The sequence below is a fragment of the Capricornis sumatraensis genome, chromosome 1 (genome assembly GCF_032405125.1).
Source record: "Capricornis sumatraensis isolate serow.1 chromosome 1, serow.2, whole genome shotgun sequence".
Classification (NCBI taxonomy): domain Eukaryota; kingdom Metazoa; phylum Chordata; class Mammalia; order Artiodactyla; family Bovidae; genus Capricornis; species Capricornis sumatraensis.
Window position 1 is genome coordinate 257592369 of NC_091069.1, and position 27708 is coordinate 257620076.

The window sequence follows — 27708 nt, forward strand, 5'->3', positions numbered from 1 at the left end:
ACACTGAGGAAATACAGCTACCTGGGAAAGTTAACATAGGTTTACCAAAGAAGCTTAGCTCGTTTTTGTTATAAAAAAAAAAAAAAAAGCTTTTAAAATCTCAATTTTAAATTTACAGAAATGTTGTGAAGGCAGTATAAAGAGTGCCCATACATACCACATCTAGCCTCCCCCTATTGTGAACTTCACATTAGTTACATTCATAGGGAATATTTGTCACAACAAGCCCATGGCTATTAAATCATTCTTATTAACTAAAAGGAAAGGAAATTTCATTGCACAGTCATGTCTGACTCTGTGATTCCATGGACTGTAGCCCGCCAGGCTCCTCTGTCCATGGGATTCTCCAGGCAAGAAGTCTGGAGTGGGTTGCCATTCCCTTCTCCAGGGGATCTTCCTGACCCAGGGACTGAACCTGGGTCTCCTGCATTGCAGGCAGATTCTTTACCAGCTGAGCTACTAGGGAAGCCCCAAGTCCATACTTTATTCATATTCCCTTAGTTTTTACCACCAAATCTCCTTTTCCAGTCCCAGGATCCCATGTCTCTGCCGGTTCCTCTAGACGGGGACGGTTTATCTGATTTTCTGGTTTCTGATGATCTTGACAGTTTTGAGGAGTACTGATCACGTATTTTGCAGAATGTCCCTCAATTGGAGTTTGATGTTTTCGTCATGATTATGCTATGTTTTATGAGTTTGGGGGGGAAAAGACCCATAGTGAGAGAAAGTGAAGGGTCCTTCTTCTCATATCAACAGTCTATCCTATCGACATGGCTAACACTATTGACCTTGGCCATCTGTCTGAGGAAGGCTTGGCTAAGTTTCTCCACTGTCTCGTTATTGTCCTTTCCTTTTCCAAGAGAGTGGAAGTGTGGGCAGCCCACACTGAAGGAGTGGTTAACTCATTGTTAAGATTAGAAAGACCACACAGTACATGTGAGGGGTCCAAATGGGCAAATGTCCACCAACACTGATCCCTGGAGGGGCGCAGAGACCTGGGCTCCATGGAAGGGTGGCAGAAGACCTCCTGCCTTCCAGACTTTCTTCCAGGGCAGTGGCCCCCAAAGTGCACTCTGGAAGCCACCTGCCTCCCATATACCTAGTGTCCACATGCCAAAGGAAATTCCTGGGTCCCACTGGTTTCGGTCTCTGGTGGTGGAGCCCAGGGATATGCCTTTATAAATAAGCTTCTCTGCTGATTCTCACTCACACTGAAGTGAGGCCATCTGCTTGAAGATAGGGAGATAAAGGAAGCCATAAGGCTTGTTCAAGATCACTTTGTTACTGGCTACAGCCAGACACCGAGCCTGGGATAAACTGCCGGGTTGGTCACTCCCCTGGGAACCTGAGCTTAATGGGATAAGACAGGAGTAAGTGTCTGGGGCTCATCTCAGACTTGGAGAACTCGATCCATCTTGAGGTTCCCAAAGGGTTTGGATTGGCACTGAGGGCAATTGCCTCCCAAATTCTTGCCCCTCCCTTTCAGAAATCTCTCTTACTAACAGTGATATCCTTTGGCACAACTACCCTGCTGCTATCTACCTCCTTGCACATCCCTACACTCCTACCTACATCCACTCTAGGCCCCTCCGTCTCTGTCCATCTCTGTCTTGGTCTCTTCTGTCGCACCCTAGGAGTGCCTTCATTTCACACGCAAACCTTCTGTATATGCCCATGATGTCTGCGCACATGCATCCTCACTGTAGGACAAACTGAGTTCTTCCAGAAACACCACGTCCCCTGCAGCCCTCGCCAGGGTGAGAAGGCACCATTGTATCTGTTCCAAACTTTCCTATCCAGACCGTAATTGCTATGCCACGTCTCTAGTAATCCCTTTCGGAGCTGATCATCGCTGTCACCGATGGATCTCATTTCATCCTGCGAGCGGCTGTCTTTGGGACCCTCAGCTGCTGGCTCCATCATGTCTGCCTTACTGAGGTCTCCATCCCATACACGCTATGTAGCCCTGCGCAGCTGGCCAACTGCTGCTGCATTTTGGAATCTATTCTTCGGTGCATCTTGGCCGCCAGAAGTGGTGGCTTCTCTAGTCCTTTCCTCCTTCCCTACCTGATGCCAGCTGAGGCTCTCAGCTTCTCCAATGTGCTTCTTTCCCCTCCTTTCCAATTATTCCTTTTCTGCCTCCTCTTACCCTTCTTACAGAGTCATCACCAAGAGCCTTTTTAAAATTCCAATGATTCTGAAACCTGCATCTTCAATCAGTCTTAGACTCTCTGCTCCACCCACAGACCAAGTGGTTTCCCTCACCCTTTTGCCCACTCTGCCTTTCCCACTTCTGGGATGGGGTTCCCACTCAAGTTAGGGGCCCAGAGTAGTCCAGCCCTCTCCTCTGTGTCTCAGCCCGCTCCTGGGAGAGCTCCATAGGCCCCTTGTGAGTCCTTCCTGGCCCCACCCTGTTAGGTCACCCACTCACGCTTGTCTTGGAGCCTGTGAGGGGCCAGCACTCCTCCTAGCTTACAATTTCTCCGTCTTCAAAATACTCCCACACTGAGTTGCTGATTTAGAAGCTTCCAAACCTGACTGTGTTCACACATGCTGATCATAACCTGTAAACAACACTGTCCTGGCTGCCTTGTCAAGTCAGTCAGCACAGACGTTCCTGCCCTCTGTGATCCCCTAGCAGGATAATTTTCACCCCTAAACACTTGCTTGTGGCGTTTTTCCAGTCCTGAGTTTTCCTTTATTTAGTTCTTCAATATTTGTTGAAGAAATGTTATTTCTTCAATATTTATTTCTCCAACATTTATTTCTTCAATATTTCGTCAATCAATTTCCCCTGCCCTTTCTCACTCCTTGCCAAACACTACTTATCTTCCAAAGTCTGCTCAAAACCTACATCCTTATGATGCCTCCTTTTCCAGTCTGGAAATACTTCTGTGAACACTGTGTTTAAACGTCTAGTTCAGCCCCCTATCCCTACGTCATAGGTTCTTGCTCTTATAATTTTATTTTCTCTGCTTTTGGCTGTGCCAGGTCTTCTTGGCTACAGCGCACAGGCTTCTCACTGCAGCGGCTCCTCTTCCTGTGAAGCACGGGCTCAGGGCTCGGGGGCTCAGCACTGCGGCTCCTGGGCTCTAGAGCGCAGGCTCAGTAGTCACGGTGCTCGGGCTTGGTTGCTCTGTGGTGTGTAGGCTCTCCCTGGGTCAGGGGTGGAACCCGTGTTTCCCGCATTGGCAGGTGGATTCTTTACCTCTGAACCACCAGAGAAGCCCCATCATAGATTCTTGTCTTGAACATTCTCTCAGTTTTGTGGAGTTGATTCTATGTCATACGTATCACCTCACAACCCAGAAATTCTTTCATTAAACATATTTTCGAAGCACTTATGACATGCCAGGTACTATTCAGAGCTCTAGGGATGCATCAGTGAGCAAAACAAAGACCTCTGCCCTTGCGGAGCTGACGTCAGGCCAGCTGAGGGCCAGCATAGTGATTTTGTCTTCAAAGGTACTCAGCAAACGTTCGTATGAATGGAGGATAGAAAGGAAAGACGAGAAGGACGGGGTGGGGGTGGAGAAAGGAGGAAGGGCTGTCCCAGAAGAGTCCCCCTTCCCCGAGATTCTCAGATTGGGTGGAGCCCCTCATGAGCTGCAGCTGAGCTGGATTCCCTGACCTCATCCGGGTCCACAGCCACGTCCTTAGATGTTGCTGGCTCTCTAAGAATCAAGCCAGGGTTATAGGGGCAATGAGATATGGTCTCTTCTGTGTTGAAAGGGCTTTGGCTAATATAACCAGACACATTTCCCTTGAGAAGAAAACCTCAGCTTTCATGGGTATAAAGAATGTGACCTACTTTATTTCCTTGGCTTCCCAAACGGCCTTGACTCCCCGCCTCTCCTGCTGGTCCTGGAAGCCCCTGAAATGAAAGAAGGATTGCAAATAAAGCAGAACATCAAGCAACTTTCCCTGAAACTCTCGGTATCTCTTCTAAGAGGAAAATGAACCACAGACGGAGAAAGAGTTACGGCTTTATTGACTCCCGCTCTGGAAAAAAGTACCACAACTGTCAAATGAAGACTAGTAAATAAAAGAAAATTAATAAAGTGATTCAGACCAGATGTTGCCTAAATGACTGTGATTCCCGGGAGTCTTCTCTTCCAGAGAGGTTTTGGGTTTTCAGTGTTTTGCTGTTAGACCAGATGTTGTCAAAATGTCTAACATTTTAAGAAGGCATTTCAGATGACATTTGCCTAGAACTGTATTCTTCCTCGTCCCTCGTTTTGAAAAAGTGTGTTGTTGTTGTTAAGGTAAACTTATCTTTGTTTGCAAAGAGTATGATTAGCACGATAGCAAACTCAAGAAACTTTACTAAAAATAATTAACACTCATAAGACATGTTCAGGTGGTACAAGATAAACATTCTGACATTTTTTTCTCTTAGATAAATCAGAAGAGTAAGCCTAAATAAATTTCCATTTACTAATAAGAGAAAAAAAAACTGCAAAATACTCAGGATAAATTTAACAAGAAAGATAGAAGATCTACATAAATAAAGTTTTAAGATTTTATTGACAAACATAATAGCAAAACAAACAAATAAGCATATTATGTGTCAATACGGAGAATCTATTTGATGTGATAGAAGTCTCTCCAGTATTCTAGAAAGCATGCATACTTTCCTTTTTTAAAATTAATTTATTTTACTTGGAGGATAATTACAATATTGCGGTGGGTTTTGCCATGCATCGGCATGAATCACCCGTGGGTGCACGTGTGCCCCGTCCTGAACCCCCCTTCCCCCTTCCTCCCCACCCCATCCCTCAGGGTTGTCCCAGTGCACCGGCTTTGGGTGCCCTGCTCCATGCATTGAATTTGCCCTGCTCATCTGTTTCACGTATGGTAATATACATGCTCCAGTGCTATTCTCTCAAAGCATCCCACCCTCGCCTTCTCCCACTGAGTCCAAAAGCCTCTTCTTTGCATCTGTGTCTCTTTTGCTGCCTTGCATACAGGATCATCATTACTGTCACTCTAAATTCCATATATAGGCATTAATATACTGTATTGGGTTTTCTCTTTCTGAATTACCTCACTCTGTATAATAGGCTCCAGTTTCATTCACCTCATTAAAACTGACTCAAATGTGTTCTTTTTTATAGGTGAGTGATACTCCATTGTGTATATGTACCACAACTTGCTTACCCATTCGTCTGCTGATGGACATCTAGGTTGCTTCCATGTCCTAGCTATCGTAAACAATGAGGATTGGGGTACACGTGTCTCTTTCAGTTCTGGTTTCCTCGGTGTGTATGCCCAGCAGAGGAATTGCTGGGTCATATGGCAGTTCTCTTTCCAGTTTTTTAAGGAAGCTCCACACTGTTCTCCATAGTGGCTTTACTAGTTTGCATTCCCACCAACAGTATAAGAGAAATATATAATGGAGAAAAAGAAAATCTCTTTAACAAATGGTGCTGGGAAAACTGGTCAACCATGTGTAAAAGGATGAAGCTAGAACACTTTCTAACATCTTACACAAAAATAAACTCAAAATGGATTAAATATCTAAATGTAAGACCAGAAACTATAAAACTCTTAGAGGAAAACATAGGCGCAACACTCTCTGACATAAATTACAGCAAGATCCTTTATGATCCACCTCCCAGTGTAACGGAAAAAAATAAAAATAAAAATAAACAAATGGGATCTAGTTAAACTTAGAAACTTTTACTCAATGAAGGAAACCAGGTGAACAACAGCTAGTTGTTAAGGTGAAAAGGCAGCCTTCAGAATGAGAGAAAATGACAGCAAATGCAGCAACCCGACAAAGGACTAATCTCCAAAATATACAAGCAGCTCATGCAGCTCAATACCAGAAAAACGAACAACCCCATCAGAGTGGGCCAAAGAACTGAACAGACATTCTCCAAAGAAGACATACAGATGGCTAACACACACATGAAAAGATGTTCAACATCACTCATTATTAGAGAAATGCAAATCAAAACCATAATGGGGTATCACCTCATGCCGGTCAGAATGACTGCCATCAAAAAGTCCTCAAACAATAAAGGCTGGAGAGGGTGTGGAGAAAAGCCCACTTTGTCAGAACAGCTTTAGAGCAAAACATTCAAAGATCCCAACTCAGAGCAGCCCAATTGCCTTCCTATGTTACTGACACTTGGGATTGAACTTTTCCTTGGGGATTTCCAAACATATGGCAACAGAAATCTCTTTTGGTTAAACTGTTTACAGGTACTTGTAAATAATCCAAACACCAGTGAATTGAAGTCATTATCCCATTTTTTTTGGCCATGGCTATTATAATTTAAAAATAAACAAACCAACTCTGTATAATAAGCATAATACTAAGTTAATTTTGTTCAAGGTGAAAAAACTAACATTAACTTTTCATCTTTTAAAAAAATTAAAGATTTGATAAGATGGACATAAAAAATTTCCTAATAGGAAAGACTGCTGAACAACGAATTCATTTCCAGGGAAGACAATAATAATTTTCCTACAACCCCCCAAACAGGGAGAGTCTCAGTTTCCTCACCCTCCGTGGCTCTTATTCCTTTCCCTTCTAACTTTTACTTCCATCGCTGCATGGAGTTCCCATGACCTGTGTGTTCAATCCAGCTGACTTTATAATGTTATCTTACTCGAATTTAATACTGTGTTCTTCGAAGCTTTTCCATTAACTTTTGTAACACGCAGTTCCCATGGTTTTCCTGTCTCCTCTCTGGTTCCTTCTCAGTAACCACTGAAGACTCCCTTTCTATTGGCCTCATAAATCTCCATGTACCCAGGGCTCCTCTGACCTTATTTATTTTTACTTCATCTGCTATTTCTGAGTGACAGCCCCATAGATTCACATACCACTTCCACAAAATGATCCTAAATATACGATTCTGGTCCAAACCACTCAACTGGCCAGCAGGTTCATCTAGTAAGATGCCTATTGGGTATTTCTGAAGAAGGAAATGGCAATCCAGTATTCTTGCCTGGAAAATCCCATGGATGGGTGTTCCCTGGTGGGCTGCAGTCCGTGGGGTTGCAAAGAGTTGGGAACAACTCAGCAACTAAAACAATTGGGTATTTCATAAAAATTGATCACCAGAGATAGTTATATTCACCACCAGTCATGCTCAGTCCTTTTCATAAGGGACGGTGCCACCCTGACTTCCCTTGAAACCCAGGTCAGAAACCTAAGAACCATCCTAGACGCCTCCCTGCAGACCATCTTTCAAAGCCATTCAGCCACAAGTGCTACAGATTCCATTTCCTCTCTCTGCCCATCTCGCTTCTGTTCCTAAGGCCATCACCTACTTTCAGGTTCTTCTTGAATGCTCGCCCCAATTCCCAGCTTCCCTAAATGTAGCCTGGCCTTGCTCTAATCCATTCTCCTCTCTTTCTCCCTTTTGACTTAAAATGTCAGGCTGACGACGCTCTCGCTTTGTCTGAAATTCTGAATTCTAAGCAGGTTTCACAGTAACGCTGAAGGTCTTTATTGACACGTGAAATTCCTCCAAATGTGGCTATTGCACACCCGTGCGTTCATCAGTCACTCTAGGGTCATGCTCCTCAAACCACGTGAAGTTCTCAACCTCTTCCTGTTGTCTCACGGCTCCACACTTGGGCAAGTTGCTACTTTAGCTGTTCCATTTTCTTTCTAGGGAGAAGTACAATCTCCCTTTCCTGAAAAATCTTAATTTCAGCATCACTTTTTCAGGAAGATCTGAATCCCCTGGATGGATTGGACCGCATAATTGTCCCACAGATTCCCCTACTCTGTATGTAGTTGGTCATTTATTTCACTCATCCACTAGATGCCAGCCTGGACACTCCTTGAAGGAAGGGACGTGTCTTATTGACTTTGTATTTCTGGAACTTCGTATTGTACGTAAAACCAATCGGTCCACCCATCCATGCCTCTATCTATCCATCCACTTATCCAAGAATGGTCCCCAAGGGGGATGAAATAGTGTGTTTAACTTGTTGGTGTTCCATGTGAAATTTGTATGTATTTCACATGTACATGAAACATACTTCTAAAGTAGAATTTTTATTTTTCCTTGACAATAGGGATATATTGGAAGTCTTATTTAAGAGCTCATTTTTTTTGTGCTTCCCCTAGACATAAAGAGCTCTTTGAGACAAAGCTGACTTCTCAGAGCTACTCATGTATAGTCCCTACAAGCACACACAAGCAGAATGGGAGATTATCCTGTTTGACAGTCATCCAAAGTAAAAGATTTCTTGGATGGATGGATGGATGGGTGGAAATGGACAGATTTGTAATCAGAACATCAGAAAACCTGATTCTATTTCCTGGGCCGGATCACACACACTGGGGTCTGTGACTGCTTGAGTGGCGCTCAAGCTTCAGTGGATTGTTACCCAGATATATCACCCACTCAAATACTGCTGATTGTAAAAGGGACATGTTTCTAAAGGAAAGAAGGAAAATTCCCTGTGACTCCCAAGATATCGAGTCAAAAAACTGACTTGATCTGAGATGAAGAGCAGCTGTGGAGAATAAAGAGGTGCCCAGAGCATCAGGCCTACTGGACATGAGTTGGAGCAAGCTCTGAGAGTTGGTGATGGACAGGGAAGTTTGGCGCGTTGAAGTCCACGGGGTCGCAAAGAGTTGGACATGACTGAGCGAACTGAACTGAACTGAAAAGGAAAGGACATTGGTTAGAGGTCAGATCTCCATCAGCTTTGCTGTAATGTTGGACTTTTATTGAGCATTTATTTTGGGCAAGGCATCGTACTGAGATGTATATATTCTTTGTGGCTCCATGGACTGTACCCTACCAGGCTCTTCTGTCCATGGAATTCTCTAGGCAAGAATACTGGAGTGGGTAGCCATTCCCTTCAGGATATTTATATATAGACGTATTCAATCCTTACAACAGTACAATGAGACACATGTTTCTAACACCATTTTGCCAGTTAAAAACAGATTCTCAAAGCATTTAACCCCAAATCACTCAGTTAATAAGAGGATGAGATGGGAACTGAACTCAATTCTGTCTCTAGAGACTGAACTCCCAGCCACTCTGAGGCCCATGTTTCAGATAGGATTTCACAACTCTGACCGTACATGTACCATCTGAGATTGGAGTTTTAAAAACGTGAATCTCCAAACTTGATGCAGGAGGCTGGGGCAGATCTAACCTCCAACTTGGGCGATCTAACAGGTTAGAGAGATCTAACCTCCAACTCTGACACAGAGTCCTTGGCAATCACAACTGCTTAAGTGAGGATAGAAAGGAGATGCTTAGAGCTTAAATGTTGTTTTTTCTTTTCTTAATGTCTCAGGTAGCATCTTGTCAGAAAGGGTTGCACTAGGAGTTTGGGATAAATGGCTGGGACGCTGCCAAGAACATGTTGGCTTTGGATAGGCTATGATAGGGCAGGGGCAGAAGACGTGGGTCCTTTCCACACTGAAAAGAAATCCGTCTCACTATTATTATGGGGGTAAAACTCTTTCTATACTCACAACCAGCGGATATCAGGCCGGGATGGAATACCTCAAGGAGATAAAATTCTCAGCTTCTGGAAGAGCCAGATATGAGCTAAGTCTGAGAAAATGAAAATCAAGAGAGCAGCAAGGGGAGGGTTAATGCAAGAACACACGCTGAGACACCTAAGAAGATGCTGACCTGGACAGTTCTAGTCTCAGAGATGGCCCCTGCACTCAACTGCTGATCTTTCTTGGTATACCCTACACTCTTGGTATTCTGATCTTTCTTGGTATACCCCACACGCCATCCACATCGAACCATTTATGGCTTCCCAGATTCACCTTGATCTCTCTTTGTACAACACGGTTCCTTTCCCATGCCTGTCTCTCCCTTGGTCACCTGGGAACCACCTCCTTATCCTGTAAAAGCTAAGCCACTGTCCTCCTCCTTAAACTCCACCCTCTCTCCCACCGCTCTATCCCCTGGGTATAATTCTGTTTTAACGTTCAGCATGTCACCTCTCACCGATGTGTTTGCACGAGTTTCCTCTATGAGCTTGGGAGCATCTGGGGCTAGGGTCTGTGTCTTTCTCAGCCTTTATTTCACTATCGGGCCTGACCCACAGGAAGTGTGCATCAGTGCTTGTTCATCAAGTGAGTGAACGAAATGGTCGATGATCTGACCTAGATTACACAGACTGATGAAATTCAACCATTGCGAGACAGATTATGTATTGGCATAGAGATACTACTATCATGGCCTTCCTTGGATGGGCATTAGCGTGCCTTGGGTATAGAATGTACCTGTTAGGTAATGTTGATACAATATGGTAGTAATAAACGTTTATATGATGCTTTTTGTAATGCAGGCATCATTCTAAATTCCTATACATATTAAACCATTTAACTTTCACAATAATCCAATGTGGTATTATAACTATTATCAGTATATAATTATAATAGATATTATTACTATTCTCATTTTGCATCTGGGAAAGTTGAGGCACAGAGAGGTTAAATAAATTACCCAAGGCCACACAGCTAAGAAGGTACGAATCTGGCAATCTAACCCAGGCAGCTTGGCTCCAGACTCTGTGCCCTCGACTACTATGCTAGGCTTTGTAAAAGCTACAGTAGAAATTATACTTTGTATTCCAAATTTGCACTGGATAATCTCAACCTTCCTTGATATTTCATATGATGTTAGTGATTATCTCACTAATAAGTCTAAGTATTCAAGGAATAGTGCCAGTTCTAACTGGAATTAGTATTTTGCATCTATTTTCCATTTCTTTTCTAGGCATTGGTTACATTAGCAAAGGGCTTCCTTTCAAAGTTCTTTCTTCTTTTTCATTATGCTATGGACTGTATTTCTTTTATCACATATTCCTGACTGCATTAGCATGTTTGATTTATGCAGAATGCTTCAACAGTGCATAAATTAAGTCTGCAGGACACCATCAACAAAAATCACATCCCTTTTTCTAACTGTACATCCTAAGAAAAACTTCAAAAGACTGCAGTTAGGAAACACTCATCTACTTCCATTTGAGACGCTGGTCCTGGTGCTATGAAACATTGTGAAGCCTGTGTCGGCGGATTTATGGAGCCAATAAAGAATAACTTTCTCTTGTTATTGGATTGTTTGTCTCCCATGGTTTTCCTCTGAAAGCAATAATTTTGAGATCCAGTTCATCACATCCTAAGCATAGAAAATTCTATACATTTTGAAATGGTATTTTCACCGTGTTGACAAGGGTGTCTTAAGAAAAGCAAAGAAAGAAAGGAACCATACTTTCCAGGCGGATAAACAGAAGAGCTCAGCTAGAGGGAGGTGGTGCCTTTTGACTAACTGGTAATGCCAAGAAGCTGGATGATTTATGATATGACCAATCCTGCCAAGGCGAGGCTAAGGGGCACCCAGTAGAAGTATGCTACACGGCAAATGAAATACCTTATTTGAGTAATAGCCACTTGGATTAAATTCTGGATTCTAGAGCAAGGGAATTATCAAGCTCTGGATTTCAACCAATCTACATTTCAATATTTCACACAAACAGATGATATAATTGTCACATATATATATATTTCCTTTGGCACGTACTGTTATTTTAAAATCCCAATTTGTGGTGCCAACAAGCTTTTTTAGACTCAAGGATGTGAATGCAAAGCAGTTACTTTTCATTAGTTTCGTTCTACATGAAATTTTAAGATTTTCATGCTTTTCAAAGGCGCACATTCATCAAAATTAGGAACAAATATCATTATGAACAATAATTAATATGCTTTTAAATATTGTGCCATTAGACACACGTTCTTAAAATTTTTGAAGATGAACATATCCACTTAAATGTTGGACCACTGCCCGGTTTAACTAATGGACACGAAGTAATGGATTTGCTTTATCCTCATGTGAGCCCTGAGCACAAGTCCCCACTGAGAATCATTCATTCATTTAATAATTGATTCATTATACAAATATGCATTGATTCTGTTGTGTGGCAGCACTGTTATCCTGGGCTCTGGGACAAAGTCCTAGCTCTCCCAGAGCTTACAATTTAGAAGGAAAGACAAAGAGCTAGTCCAGTTTAGTTCAGTCGCTCAGTCATGTCCAGCTTTTTGCAACCCCATGGACTGCAGCACGCCAGGCTTCCCTGTCCATCACCAACTCCTGAAGCTTGCTCAAACTCATGTCCATCAAGTCGGTGATGCCAGCCAAACATCTCATCCTCTGTCATCCCCTTCTCCTCCTGGCTTCAGTCTTTCCCAGAATCAGGGTCTCTTCCAATGAGTCAGTTCTTCCCATCAGGTGGCCAAGGTATTGGAGTTTCAGCTTCAGCTTCAGTGCTTCCAATGAATATTCAGGGTTGATTTCCTTTAGGATGGACTGGTTGGATCTCCTTGCAGCCCAAGGGACTCTCAAGAGTCTTCTCCAACACCACAGTTCAAAAGCATCAATTCTGTGCTCAGCCTTCTTCATAGTCCAACTCTCACATCCATACATGACTACTGGAAAAACCATAGCTTTGACTATATGGACCTTTGTTGGCAAAGTAATGTCTCTGCTTTTTAATATGTTATCTAGGTTGGTCATAGCTTTTCTTCCAAGAAGCAAGTGTCTTTTAATTTCATGGCTGCAGTCACCATCTGCAGTGATTTTGGAGCCCAAGAAAATAAAGTCTGTCACTGTTTCCATTGTTTCCTCATTTATCTGCCATGAAGTGATGGAACCGGATGCCATGATCTCAATTTTCTGAATGCTGAATTTTAAGCCAACTTTTTCACTCTCCTCTTTCATGTTCATCAAGTCACTCTTTACTTCCTTTTCGCTTTCTGCCATAAGGGTGGTGTCATCTGCATATCTGAGGTTATTGATATTTCTTCTGGCAATCTTGATTCCAGCTTGTGCTTCATCCAGCCCAGAATTTCACATGATGTACTCTGTATATAAGTTAAATAAGCAGAGTGACAATATACAGCCTTGATGTACTCCTTCTCCAACTTGGAACCAGTCTATATTTCCATGTCTGATTCTAACTGTTGCTTCTTGACCTACAGATTTCTCAGAAGGCAGGTAAGGTATTCCCATCTCTTGAAGAATTTTCCAGTTTTTGTGATACACACAGTCAAAGGCATTAATGTAATCAATGAAGCAGAAGTAGATGTTTTTCTGGAACTCTCTTGCTTTATCTATGATCCAATGGATGCTAGCAATTTGACCTCTGGTTCTGCTGCCTTTTCTAAATCCAGCTTGAACATCTGGAAATTCTCAGTTCACACACTGTTGAAGTCTCACTTGGAGAATTTTGAAGATTACTTTGCTAGTATGTGAGATCAGCACAATTGTGTGGTAGTTTGAACATTCTTTGACAATGTCTTTCTTTGGGATTGGAATGAAAACTGACCTTTTCCAGTCCTGTGGCCACTGCTGAGTTTTCCACATTTGCTGGCATATTGAGTGCAGCACTTTCACAGCATCATCTTTCAGGATTTGAAATAGCTCAACTGGAATCCCATCACCTCCACTAGCTTTGTCTGTAGTGATGCTTTCTAAGGCCCACTTGACTTCACATTGCAGGATGTCTGGCTCTAGGTGAGTGATCACACCATCATGGTTATCTGGGTCATGAAGATCTTTTTTGTATAGTTTTCTTGTGTATTCTTGCCACCTCTTCTTAATATCTTTTGCTTCTGTTAGGTTCATTCTGTTTCTGTCCTTTATCGAGCCCATCTTTGCATGAAATGTTCCCTTGGTATCTCTAATTTTCTTGAAGCCATCTCTAGTCTTTCCCATTCTGTTGTTTTCCTCTATTTCTTTGCATTGATCACAGGAAGGCTTTCTTATCTCTCCTTGCTATTCTTTGGAACTCTGCATTCAAATAGATGTATCTTTCCTTTTCGCCTTTGCCTTTTGCTTGTCTTCTTTTCTCAGCTATTTGTAAGCCCTCCTCAGACAACCATTTTGACTTTTTGCATTTCTTCTTCTTGGGGATGGTTTTGATCACTGCCTCCTAAACAGTGCTATGAACCTCCTTCCATAGTTCTTCAGGCACACTGGCTATGCGATCTAATCCCTTGAATCTACTCATCACTTCCACTGTATAATCCTAAGGGGTTTGACTTAGGTCATACTGAATGGCTTAGTGGTTTTCCCTACTTTCTTCAATTTAAGTGTGAATTTGCAACATGGAATTCATGATCTGAGCCACAGTCAGTTCCTGGTCTTGTTTTTGCTGACTGTATAGAGCTTCTCCATCTTTGGATGGAAAGAATATAATTCGTCTGATTTTGGTACTTAGCATTTGGTGATGTTGATGTGTAGAGTTGTCTCTTGTGTTGTTGGAAGAGAGTGTTTGCTATGACCGGTGCGTTTTCTGGGCAAAACTCTGTTAGCCTTTGCTCTGCTTCATTCTGTATTCCAAGGCCAAGCTTGCCTGTTACTCCAGGTATCTCTTGACTTCCTACTTTTGCATTCCAGCCCTCTATGATGAAAAGAACATCTTTTGGGGGGTTAGTTCTGGAAGGTCTTGCAGATCTCCACAGAACCATTCAGCTTCAGCTTCTTGGGTATTGGTGGTTGGGAAATAGACTTGGATCACTGTGATGTTGAATGTTTTGCTTTGGAAAGGAACAGAGATCATTCTGTCATTTTTGAGATTGCATTCAAGTACTCCATTCTGAAGGAGATCAGCCCTGGGATTTCTTTGGAAGGAATGATGCTAAAGCTGAAACTCCAGTACTTTGGCCACCTCATGCGAAGAGTTGACTCATTGGAAAAGACTTTGATACTGGGAGGGATTGGGGGCAGGAGAAGAAGGGGACGACAGAGGATGAGATGGCTGGATGGCATCACTGACTCGATGGACGTGAGTCTGAGTGAACTCCGGGAGTTGGTGATGGACAGGGAGGCCTGGCGTGCTGCAATTCATGGGGTCGCAAAGAGTCAGACATGACTGAGTGACTGAACTGAACTGAACTGAAATGCATTTCAGACTCCGTTGTTGACTATGATGGCTACTCCACTTCTTCTAAGGGATTCTTGCCCACAGTAGTAGATATAATGGTCATATGGATTAAATTTGCCCATTTCAGAAATGGCTAAGCTAAGAAAATATAGTCTATGATAGCAGGTAGGAGACTTACTACTCAAAGTGTGGTCTAGGGACCAGCAGCATTGGCATCACCTAGGAGCTTGTTGGAAATGTAGCATCTCAAGCCCCATCTCACACCTGCTCAAGCAGAATCTGCAATTTAAGTTCTTTATGTTTGTTCACTGTCTTGAAGGTGAAGAAGTGTTGATGTTGGACAGTCACTTCCAATACTGGGTGTATATGTTAGAACCACCTGAGGAGAATTTGGATTTAAGTGGTCTGGAGAGGGTGTTTTACAGTCCTCCCAGGAGATTCTTATGTGTGGTTAGCTGAGGACCACTGAAGTAGCTTGTATTCTGAGTGCAAGGGTAAGCCCCTGAGGACTGGGATTAGTGAGTCATGTGACCTGATTTACATAAAGAAGGAATTCTTAAGGTCACAGTAATGGCTGAGCTGTTATCTTTCGCCTCTGTGTCTGACGTAATGACACCCTCTCTGCAAGGCAGTGACCAGAACATGATGTGGCCACCATATTGAGCGCCAAGGTCAAACCTCATATACTGCTGGTTCACAGGCAGTAGATAACTCCATCTGAGGAGAGGCAACCACAAGGACATCCACATGCAAGCCAAGATCAGAGCCAGGTGCAGTCACTGTCTCTCATTACATACCTGGGGACCTTTACTTCCCAGATTCCCTTTTTCTCCTTTCATACCAGCTTCTCCTCTTGGACCCTACATGTAGAGAATTAACATTATTTCCTCCCAAAAAGAGAACATTAACTTAAATATTAAAAATGGAAAAGCTAAGTCAGTAATGTGGACAGAAATTGCAAAGAAAACTCCATTCATGCCTTTGGTTCTGTCTTGATCAGTCAAGTTCTCCTCTCCAAGGCATAAGGATCAAACCTAGTGTCTAAATGGCTTGGCATTTTCAGTCAAAGTGAAGAAACACTGAACAGCTCAATTTTCCAGTATTGCCTTATAATTATTCTAAAGGATCTTTGTACTAAAATTCATGTATCTCTTACTTTAAAAGTAATTTTTACTTATGTAAATCTGAAACTGGAATAATTAAGTGGATTTTCTATTTAATAACCACATTAAAGATTTGTCATAAATAAGACTTAGCACACTGTAAGACAAGATTTAGATAATTGTACATCTGGAGTATTATGTTTTCTATTAATTTTGGATTCCATATGTTATGCAGAGAAATCTTCATACCGTGTTTGGCTTTTGCATCTCATTTTAAATTATGTCATAAAAAAGCAACTGCCTACAAAATGGATGAGGAGATGTAGTATTACTTGTTTAGCATGAAATAAAGCCAGCCAATCTATTGAAATGATTCCCTACAATCCCAGTGGCAAATATTTCTCACTTGAAGGTAAGAAAAGTGAACATTTCTCAGCTGCCTAGTAAGACAAACAAAAGCTAGAAAGCAATAAGAGATCTAAGGGGTAGACTGTTTACTGCTCTGAAATGTGGATTAACTTTCTCCTCTGATGTTTAAGGATATATTGCCCAACTTCCATGCAGTAAGCTGACAACATATAAAAGTTCCTTTTTAAATTCTTTTAGCTACATAGATTACAACCTTGAAAAGCTGCAGGATCATTGCTGTCCTGTATTTACCAAAGATTAAATTTACTTCTCAAGATTTCAAAAGTAAAAGTTTAGAGAGAAAAAAAATATTTTAACTTTCTTATTCCTGACCTTTGTTCAGCACTTCTGAGGACTTTCCTTCCCTTCTCATGATTGCTTTAGGCTACATTTTGCTCTTTCTGGCATGTTTCCTTACCCCTCATGTAATCAGTGTTAAGAGCCAACCATGGCTTGTTCTTTGCAAAGGAAAAAGTGCTTGAGGCAGCTCCCTAGAGAAGTGAGCTAGAAAGATGACTATACATCACCCCCACTGAAGACCTCAGTTCTATTCTTTACTAGGGTAGAGCCAACTTTTCTACATTACAGGCATCCAGATACATAGCTAAATTGAGCAAAATTCCCAGTTTTGAGGCCCAGCATTTTCTTTGGCTCAAGGTCTCCCTAGGATTCACTAGTCAGCCTGGACCATTGTACAGAGACTGCTGCCCAGAGTTCATTTCCTTTTCACCTCCTGACCGGGAAAAACTCTTTGTAAATTTTGTAAGTTCATATATATCACCAATATGTACAAACGCTATACAAGTCAAGACTGTATTGCTTCCTTACTTCATTACTCTGAAAACTTGAAACATCTGTACTTTTGCAAGGAGGTTGTATTCTATAAGGGTTCAGATTCTTCCTTCTGTTCTCGTAGCCTGATTAGTCTTGTTACATACCTGAGGACCCTTAAGCCCCAGTGACCCTGCAAGTCCATCTGGACCTGGGATGCCTGGTTTCCCCTGTGGGGAGGGAGAATCAAACTGTTAACATTATTTTCTGAGAAACTTTGTCTTCTTTATGTGCAAGTTTCTAAATACTTTTTCAATCATAATGGCAATGCAGGATCTTGAAAAATAAATGTAAATACAAGAAGGGAAACAAAAATCTTCTATAATCTCATCAAGGGGAGATAACTGCAGCTTAATATGTTGGTGTAGTTACTTTCATTCCTCATACACCTCATGCGTGTGTGCATATATGCACACACAAACACACACTCCCTTCTTTGCCTGTAACTCTGGTTATATACTGTACCAAACTTGGGTGTTGAACTAAAAAAAACTCACAATTTACTTCACATTTTCTTAAAAGATCTCCATGCATCTATCTTACATTATATTTATATTCAAATACTACATTATATTTCTATTCAAATACTTAAATAGCTAGGGATCAAAAGTTGAGCATTCCCTTCACATTGCCTTTGAACTGTGTCACAGATAAGAATTTCAAATAAGATTAAAATATTTAATTTAGACAACTGGATAGCCTACATTTATGTCTCAGTTGTTACACAGTTAAATGAGATTAACCGTCCCTCACTGGTGCCTTTTCCTAGAAATAATAAAGAGGAAATTTCTCAACACTTTCTTTCCCCAATCTCATCTCATTCACTTTATGCTATTCGTTTTTTTTTGGATTTGCTATCCATTTTGTCTCAATCTAACCTTGAAAAGTATGTGTGTATGTGTGTGTGTGTGTGTAGTGTCTGTGGATAGTAAATTCTTAGTCTTTGTCTACCTGGAAATGTTTTATAATCATTCATAGTATAGCTGGGTATAAAATTGTAGGTTATTTTTCTTCTGCACTTGCAAAACCCTACTTTGTTGTTTTGGGCAAGTATTATTGTTGAGCAGAAGCCTGCTGCAATTCTAATTGGTTATTCCTTTCATGGGTAAAAATGTTTTTTCTCTCTGGTAATGCTTGCGATGTTTCCTTAATGTGCTGGAGTTTTACCATGATGTGATTGTGAATGGATTTATTATTTATCCTTATCATATTTTCAATCTGAGGATGTGTGCTTCTTCAATTTTGTAAAACTCTAAATCACTGCTCTTTTATAAACATTGTAAGTTCATGTATAATATAGCACCAACATGTACAAAGGGGACATGATATGACAGCTGGCATGGTCAACTTTTGAACAAAACATTCAGATTATCCAATTTGTATTAAGGTTTTATTGTACTCTCTTGGTTAAAAAGGCATTTATGCAAATTATGAATACGGTTTCAGAGTTAGCTGAACAAAAATTTGAAAGAAAGGTGTGTGTGTGTAGCATCTGTACATAGTAAATTCTTGGTCTTTGTCTATCTGGAATGTCTTATAATCACTCACAGTACAGCTAGGCATAAACTTGTAGGTTATTTTTCTGAAAACAACTGGAATTACTAGAGTTTGTATTTGAAATCCAAACAAAGTTAAATTTAATACTATTTGGGCCAAGTATTATTTCTTATATTTAATATTTAGAGTTTTTTTTTAATCAAAGTGCCCATATTTAGTTGTCTCTAAAGATTTGAGTTCTTTAAGTTATAGCCTAAAAGTTTTCCCAAATTTGATTCCACAACCAATATTATCAAAAAGCGAAATAAATTTAGACTTTCCAAAGGCTTTATTCAGGCTCCTTGACTGGACACACATTGTTTATCATTGGAAGTTTAGAAAATAAAAAAAAAAAATAAAAAAAATAAAAAAAGGTCTCTGTACCTGTGGGCCTGTATGTCCCCTTTGGCCATGAGCTGCCTACAACAGGGAAAAAAGTAGATATCATTAACCCTGAAAAATTATTTTTAAAGTTTAACTTAAATTAATAACAGACCCCTTGGGGCATTGACACTAAAACAAAAAGTCACCACATATTGCTTTAAATTGCTGACTGCACCATGAAAGCAAAATATTGCCAACTCTGAATTTCTATCCTAGGGCAATAGATGAATAAAACCATAGGCAATGTAAATCTATACATACTTGTTGGAACAGATTGGGTCAGTAATGCATCCTCTACTAAATTACTACTACAACTTAGCATAAGCACGAAAATTGGCTGACTCAAACTGTATTTTTCACTTTTCCAGAGTGCTACCAAGTAAGCCAGAAATTAAGTGTAGAAATGGCCAAAAGGCAGGAAGCCAGAGGAAACACTAGGATAATTCATCAATATTATTATAGATTGACTTCAGAAGTGAATGATAGCAGAACTAATTTTATCCCTCTTCCCCTTCCAGAAGTCAGATATGCTTACCTGTCAAAAATGAAAGATCAACGTCAGCACTCAAGATTACTCAATTTAGTATGCTAACAAAATACTTGATAGAAAAAAAGGCTAGACTACATGGATTTTTCCTGCTCCTGTCACATATAACGTGAAAATCTGAGTATTTCTAGATCAATATTTCAAGAGACAAAGACATTTTATTGTCTAACTCAGATTATAGCATGACTGATATCCAGGATTTATAAAATTCAATACATATCAGACATTTTTGTAACGGAAACTTATTTGAGATAGTCAAGTCAAATTTCTATGTGAGGCTGGTCTTGAAATTTTTAAATTCCTCTAATTATGTTTCAGTGAAAATCTCTTGTTATTTAGGAAAGAGACTATGTGTCTGGGATATGATTAGAGGCCTATTTCTTTAACACCAAATGATGACTGTCGAAATGTCCGTATCGGAGGGATGAAGAGCAGTTTTCTCTACTCCTTTCACACAAGGGTTTATCTTTTCTGATTCAATTCACAGCAGTTTCATTTAGAAAAATATCTATCCAACATCTACTATCCACAAAGTATATAGGATGGGAACCATAGGATCATAAAGGTAACATAGAGTTCTTGACCTCGGAAGGTCCTCACCACTTGGGTTAGTGGGGAGGAGATGAATACTATAAATATTTACAAGGCAGAATATATCAGATGCCATAAGAAAGGGGAAGACAGAAATATGGGTTTCTCCCAATTGAAAAATGACTTAATAGACATTTCTCCAAAGAAGAAAAACAGATGGCTAACAAGCACAAGAAAAGATGTTCAACATCACTAATTACTACAGAAATGCAAATCAAAATTATAATGAGGTACACTTCACATTGTTGGATCATAGAAAAAGCAAGGGAGTTCCAGAAAAACATCTACTTTTGCTTCACTGACTGCACTGAAGTTTTTGACTGTGTGGATGGACATACCAGAGCATCTTACCTGCCTCTTGAGAAATCTGTATGCAGGTCAAGGAGCAACACTTAGAACTGGACATGGAACAATGGACTGGTTCCAAATCGGGGAAGGAATATGTCAAGGCTGCATATTGTCACCCTGCTTATTTAACTTACATGCAGAGTACACCATGTGAAATGCTGGGCTGGATGAAGCACAAGCAGGAATCAAGAATGCTGGGAGAAATATCAATAACCTGAGATTCGCAGATGACACCACCCTTATGGCAGAAAGTGAAGAGGAACTAAAGAGTGTCTTTTAGTGAAAGGGGAGAGTGAAAAAGCTGGCTTAAAACTCAGCATTCAAAAAGCTAAGATCATGGCATCGGGTCACATCACTTCATAGCAAATAGATGGGGAAATAATGGAAACAATGACAGACTCTATTTTCTTGGGCTCCAAAGTCACTGCAGATGGTGACTGCAGCCATGAGATTAAAAGATGATTGGTCCTTGGAAGAAAAGTTATGACCCCAAGGCAGTGTATTAAAAAGTAGAGACATTACTTTGTTGACAAAGGTCCACATAGTCAAAGCTATGGTTTTTCCAGTGGTCATGTATGGATGTGAGAATTGGACCACAAAGAAGGCTAAATGCCAAAGAATTGATGCTTCTGAACTATGCTGTTGAGAAGACTCTTCAGAGTCCCTTGGACTGCAAAGAGATCAAACCAGTCAACCTTGAAGGAAATCAATCTTGAATATTCATTAGAAGGACTGATGGTGAAGCTTTGGCCACCTGATGCAAAGAACTGACTCACTGGAAAAGTCCCTGATGCTGGGAAAGAATGAAGGCGGAGGAGAAGGGGACGACAGAGGACGAGATGGTTGGATGGCATCACTGACTCAATGGACATGAGTTTGAGCAAGCTCTGGGAGATGGTGAGGGACAGGGAAGCCTGCTGTCCTGTAGTCCATGTGGCTGCAGAGTCAGACATGACTGAGTGACTCAACAATAACCACTTCACACCAGTCAGAATGGCCATGATTGAAAAGTCTACAAATAACAAATGCTGCGGAGAGCGGCTGTGGAGAATAGGAAACCCTCCTACACTGTTAGTGAGAATGTAAATTGATGCAGCTACTATGGAGAACAACATGGAGGTTCCTCAAAAAACTAAAAATCGAGTTGCCAGATGATCCAGCAACCCCATTCCTGGGCATATATTTAGGCAAAACTATAAATTCAAAAGCATAAGTACCCCAATGTTCATTGTAGCACTACTGATAATAGCCAAGACATGGAAGGGACCTGAATGTCTGTTGACAGATGCACAGAAGAAGATGTGGTACACACAAACAGTGGAGCAACATGGATGGACTAGAGATTATCACACTAAGTGAGGTAAGTCAGAAAGAGAAAGGCAAATACCATATGATATCATTTATGTGGGAACCTAAACTTGGAGACAAATGAATCTATCTATGAAACAGACTCACAGACATAGGGAACAGACTCGTGATTGCCAAGGCGGAGGGCACTTGGGGGAGGGATGGGCTGGGAGTTTGGGATTAGCAGGTGCAAACTATTATATATAGAATGGGTAGAAAACAAGATCCTATTTTATAGCACAGGGAACTGTGTTCAATATCCTGTAAGAAAACATAATGGAAAGGAATATGAGAAGGAATACACATATATATACATAGACATATAACTGAATCACTTTGCTGTACAGCAGAAATTAATACCACAATCGACTGTATTTCCACAAAATAAAGTAAAGCCTCTAAAAAATAAAATAGTTGGCCAGTATCTGTCATCATGTGTGGCTTGAAGTTGTGGTCATTTTTTGTTAATTCATTTTAATTTTTTTTTTTATTGTTTTTGGTGAGTTGCAGAGAAGTGGAGTAGTATAAAAAAAATCCCTTGACTTTACCATCTTTAGGTGGAATTCTGCTTTTACTCCTGAATGACGCTGCTGAATCCATAGCTCAAGAAGGGGCCATATTTTTCAGGAGTTGTGCGGTTTAGCTAACAGGTGGTGATATTGCCTTATCCTCCAGAGAGATTATCGCTTCTATAAAGTAAAAAAAGTTCATCTCCCATGCCAGGATTTTTTGGATGACATTCTTTAAGTTCAAAATACTTTCCTGGGGTATGTAAACTGGCTACACCCTTTTAGAAAGTCAAATAAATAGCAAATGTCCTTTTTAAAAACTTTAGATGCATTAGAAAGGGCTTTCCCAACAATTAAATTTTGCAGGTTTTAAACATAATCCCTGTTCTTATTTTTCTCTGTCCTACAAAGAAGAAAAGTATGTTCCAACATATAAAAATATTTTCCTGTTGGAGTATAATAGCTGGTTTTATGAGCTTCTGCTCTGAAAATACAATGCATAATAATGCAATGTGTTAAACTAGGTTTTATTTGTCCTCAAATTTAAAACGTTAAAATTGTATTAGTTTCAGATGTACAACATAATGATTCCATACATGTATATATTGCAAGAAGACCATCATTCAGCTAATGAATCTAGTTAACATCTATCACTACGTGTAGTGAGTAGGGTGGGATGAAGGAAGCTGGAAAAGGCTGGGTAACTAAATAAGGAATGGAGAGAAAACGTTGCACCATAAGAAGAGACCCTGGGTTCAGAACCCAATGCAGGCATTTAAGTATATTTTATTAAAGTTATATTTTCTTAATGGATAAAGATTTTATTTTATAATGTCAATTCTTTTCCAAGAAGTCAAGCATAGAAACTCTTTTAAAAAGTACTTATTGAAAAAAATAACAACAAAGATCCCAAAAGATTTCATAAGCAAGTGACCTAATTTTGCTCTCAGATATGTTTTTATAGGCATATATTATATATAATCTCTTTAGCAGTACAGAGCATCCTCAAAAAACTTAAATATAGAAATACCATATCATCCAGAAATCCCACTTCTGGGTATTTATCAAAAGGAAACAAAAACACAAACTCAAAAAGATACACCCACCACGTGTGTTATACACACACACACACACACACACACACACACACACACACACACACACACACAATGGAATATTATTCAGCCATGAAAAAGAAGGAAATCTTGCCACTTGTGACAACATGGACGGACCTTGAAGGCACTAGTGCTACTCGCTTAGTCGTGACTGACTCTTTGCAACCCCATGGGCTGTAGCCCACCAGGCTCCTCTCTCCATGGGACTCTCCAGGCAAGAGTGCTGGAGTGCATAGCCTTTCCCTTCTCCAGGGGATCTTCCCAACCCAGGGATCAAACCCGGGTCTCCTGCATTGCAGGAGGATTCTTTACCAGCTGAGCTACAGGGGAGTCCTGAAGAAATTACACTAAGTGAAAGAAATCAGAAAAAGACCAATACCCTATGATCTCACTTATATGTGGAATCTTAACAAAATGAATAAACCAACCAGCTAAACTCATAGATACAGAGAACAGAGATGAGGAGTGTGTGTGTGTGGGGGGAGATGGTGTGAAATGGGTAGAGGAAATCAAAAGGCATAAACTTCCAATTAGAAAATAAATAAGTCATGGGATTTAATGTATAGCATGATAGCTTAGCTGGTAAAGAATTTGTCTGCAATGCAGGAGACCCCAGTTCTATTCCTGGGTTGGGAAGATCCCCTGGAGAAGGGATAGGCTACCCACTCCAGTATTCTTGGGCTTCCCTGGTGGCTCAGCTGGTAAAGAATCTGCCTGCAATGTGGGAGACCTGGGTCCAACCCCTGGTTGAGAAGATCCCCTGGAGAAGGGAAAGGCTACCCACTGCAGTATTCTGGCCCGGAAAATTCCATGGGTTAGTCCATGGGGTCGTAAAGAGTTGGACATGATTGAACGACTTTCACTTCACTTCACTTCACATGATAACCGTCGTCAATGATAGTATGTCGTTGTGTAGTTGCTGCGTTGTGTCCGATTCTTTTGCGACCCCATGGACTATAGCCCACCAGGCTCCTCTCTCTATGGGATTTCCCAGGCAAGGATACTGGAGTGGGTTGCTGTTTCCTTCTCCAGGGGATCTTCCTGACACAGGAATTGAAACTGTGTCTCCTGCATTGGCAGGCAGACTCTTTATTGCTGAGCCACTAGGGAAGCCCAATAATATTATATTGTATATTTAAAAGTTGCTAAGAGAGTAGAAGGGCTTCCCTGGTGGCTAAGTGGTAAAGAATCCGCCTGTCGGTGCAGGAGACACGGGTTTAATCCCTGGGTTAGGAAGATCCCCTGGAGAGGGAAATGGTAACCCTCTTCAGTATTTTTTTTTCCTTCAGTATTCTTGCCTGGGAAATCCCATGGACAGAGGAGTCTGGTGGGCTACAGTCCATGGGATCATAAAAGAATTGGACACAACAAAGCAACTACCCAACAACCGAGTAGATCTTAAAAAGTTTTTATCACAAGAAAAAAAGAATCATAACTATGTGTGGTGATGGATGTTAACTAGACTTACTAGCTGAGCGGTGATCATCTTGTAATATATACATACATGGAATCATTATGTTGTACATCTGAAACTAATATTATCTATCAAGTCTATCTCAGTAAAATATGTATTTATAACATTTAAAAATTTAGCACAAATAAAAACTAGTTTAATATATTGCATTCATTATGCATTCTGTTTTCTGAGGAGAAGTTCACAGAACCATATATTGTAGGTCATCCAAGAAAATATTTTTATATCTTGGAACACATTCTTCTTCTTTGCGAGTCAGAGAAAATGGAAAGGAGACCAGAGGACTCGCATCAGGACTGACTTTTCTAAGCAGTCATAAAACTTGGCAGAGGAATGGAGCCTTGGACTTCAAACCTCAGTGGGCTAGTGAGCAGGCCAGACTTTGACTGCTCTTCCCCTAGTTGGCTGCTCTTCCGTTCTTGGGCAGCGCTTTCCTCCGATGTGGTAATCTCCCCTGCAGCCAGCACCGTCTGGCCTTGGCTTCAGGGCCCTTCCTGCGCCCTTTGCCAGCTCCGCCCTGAGTCAGTTTTCCCCAGGGTAGTAAGTCCCGGGGAACCGCCCCGCCACCAGCCATTGTATCACCCCAGTTCAGGCTGCTCCAGAGTGGGCCGCTTTGTCTATGTGGGTCCTTACTGTCTTCCTTCTGGAGCCGGGAGTTCCAGGGGGCCCTGGCCAGCCTCTTCTTCCCTGTCAAAGGAACAGACAGAGGTTTGACAGTCACGACACGGCTCGGACATGTGCGCTCCTCAATGCTGGTTCGTTGCGCTCCCAGGAGGGTGGAGGGGGACACACCGGTTAGACTTATCCTCCCTGAGAGATGAGGCCCTAACCCACCAGCCACAGACCACACCTCTCTGCGTGCAGGATGTGGCTCCATCTGCTCATCACCACCGTCTAACTTGTGTTTGGGCTGTTAGTTAAGAGTATTTCAACCGAACTGTCCCTGCTGTGTTGCCATAGAATCATCCGTGTGATGGGATGCCTACAACTTGTGTGAATTTCTCTCTTGGAACTTCCTGTTCTGTCTGGCTAACCTGTGTAACAGCCTAATTAGCACCCTCATCTGAATAAACTCTCCCAATACACATCCTCCCAAGGTAGGAGAAGGGGATATAGAATCTATAACAAGACATACACTGGCCACTTAATAAAAAATGACAGGTAACGTTCTCTGGAAGTTTATGATGTGGAAGGCTCTGTCATTGAATTCCCACATCCCTTTCCAAAGCAGGCTACTTGTCCAGTTTTGAAGATGAGAAAGCAGAGGCTTGTAGAAAGTAGCTGAGGCCACAGGGCGGCTAAGGAACAGAGGCTGAAATGGAGGCTAAGCCTTTTCCCAAAGGGCTTTCTCACAGGTGGAATCACCAAAGAACTTCCCCACCATGAATCCAGTGACACACACTTTCCAGACAATTGTTTTTCCTAAAGTTCTGAAAAACAAGCGTACATGATCAGATTTAGATGTATGCTATCCCATAAGACTAATCTCAAGAGACTTGCCTGAGAGTGTGGCCTGTAGCTATCTACCAGATCTTATTCTCTCCCTGCTTCTTTTTTATAAAATCAGGTACCAAGTATAACATGATATCTTTTTAGGATACGTGTCCTCTGGATCCTGGGAAGGCCAGGCATTCTTTTGCTAGCGCTTTCTATCAGCTAGCCCTACATTTTAAATCAGAGGTTAGATCTTTGCATCAGATTCAGAAGAGAGAATGTGTCTTAAGTTCCAGCATAGCAAATAAGAAGGGATAAATGAATCTTTCTGCTTCTAAAAACAGATTTTCTGTATCAGGCATATTTACTCTGATTCCAAATTCTTTATACGTACTTCATATTCTATCACTAAAACCCCGAGCCCACCATTGTCACATATTTACAAACTTACTTCCAAAAGCCCACAGTTACCTGTCTTCCAAGTTCTCCTTTCAAGCCCTTGGGTCCCTCTATGCTATTGTCAAATCCAGGAACTCCCTGAAAAATAGAAAATAATAGGCTTTGAACATTTCTCCTTAAAAATGTAATATGGTTGTAACATACCTGGTCACCCCCCAAAAAAGTGACAAGAGAAGGTTAACCCATCTGAAAGCAGAAGTAGGCTAAATTATAAATGGCTTATAAATATCTTCCTTTCCTCCCAAGCTCTGCATTAGCAGGAGAGCATGGAGACCTAAGGCAAGTGTGTGGGGCCCAGGTGAGAGCTCGTGATGGAACACACAGCCGAGCAGGCAGAGAGACATGAGTTGCGTTGAGGGCAACTCCTATCCTGGGTCTGGAGGTGTTTCCTTCTTGCTACTACCCTCTTTCTCTTAGCTTCTGGTCTTCTTTCTTGGGGCCTCGGCAAGTTTATATTTGAGGGTTGGTAGATTTTACCCCCCATCCCCTGCCCTTGGGGAAGGCAAAGTTTTTTTTTTTTTTTTGTCATTCGTTTGTTTTTATTGAAGCCTAGTTGATTTCCGACAGTGTGTTAGTTTCAGGTGTACAGCAGAATGATTCAGTTATATATACATATATATATATGTATTTTCTTTTTCAGATAGTTTTCCCTTATAGATTATTACAAGATATTGAGTAGAGTTCTCTGTGCTATACAGCAGGTCCCTGTTGTTTATGTATTTTATAT

The 27708-nt window shown here is 41.2% G+C and overlaps 1 protein-coding gene across 1 annotated transcript in view; it reads right to left on the reverse strand.

Moving 5' to 3' along the window:
- The window catches only part of COL6A6 (collagen type VI alpha 6 chain), a 120239-nt gene that overhangs the window by 43141 nt on the left and 49390 nt on the right, over positions 1 to 27708 (reverse strand). The window contains exons 18-23 of the mRNA XM_068989240.1: positions 26994 to 27059; positions 25722 to 25775; positions 19158 to 19193; positions 17345 to 17407; positions 15693 to 15755; positions 3812 to 3874 (exon numbers count right to left, since the gene is read on the reverse strand). Coding sequence (XP_068845341.1) covers positions 3812 to 3874; positions 15693 to 15755; positions 17345 to 17407; positions 19158 to 19193; positions 25722 to 25775; positions 26994 to 27059 — 345 coding nt within the window. The remainder of the gene's footprint in view (positions 1 to 3811; positions 3875 to 15692; positions 15756 to 17344; positions 17408 to 19157; positions 19194 to 25721; positions 25776 to 26993; positions 27060 to 27708) is intronic.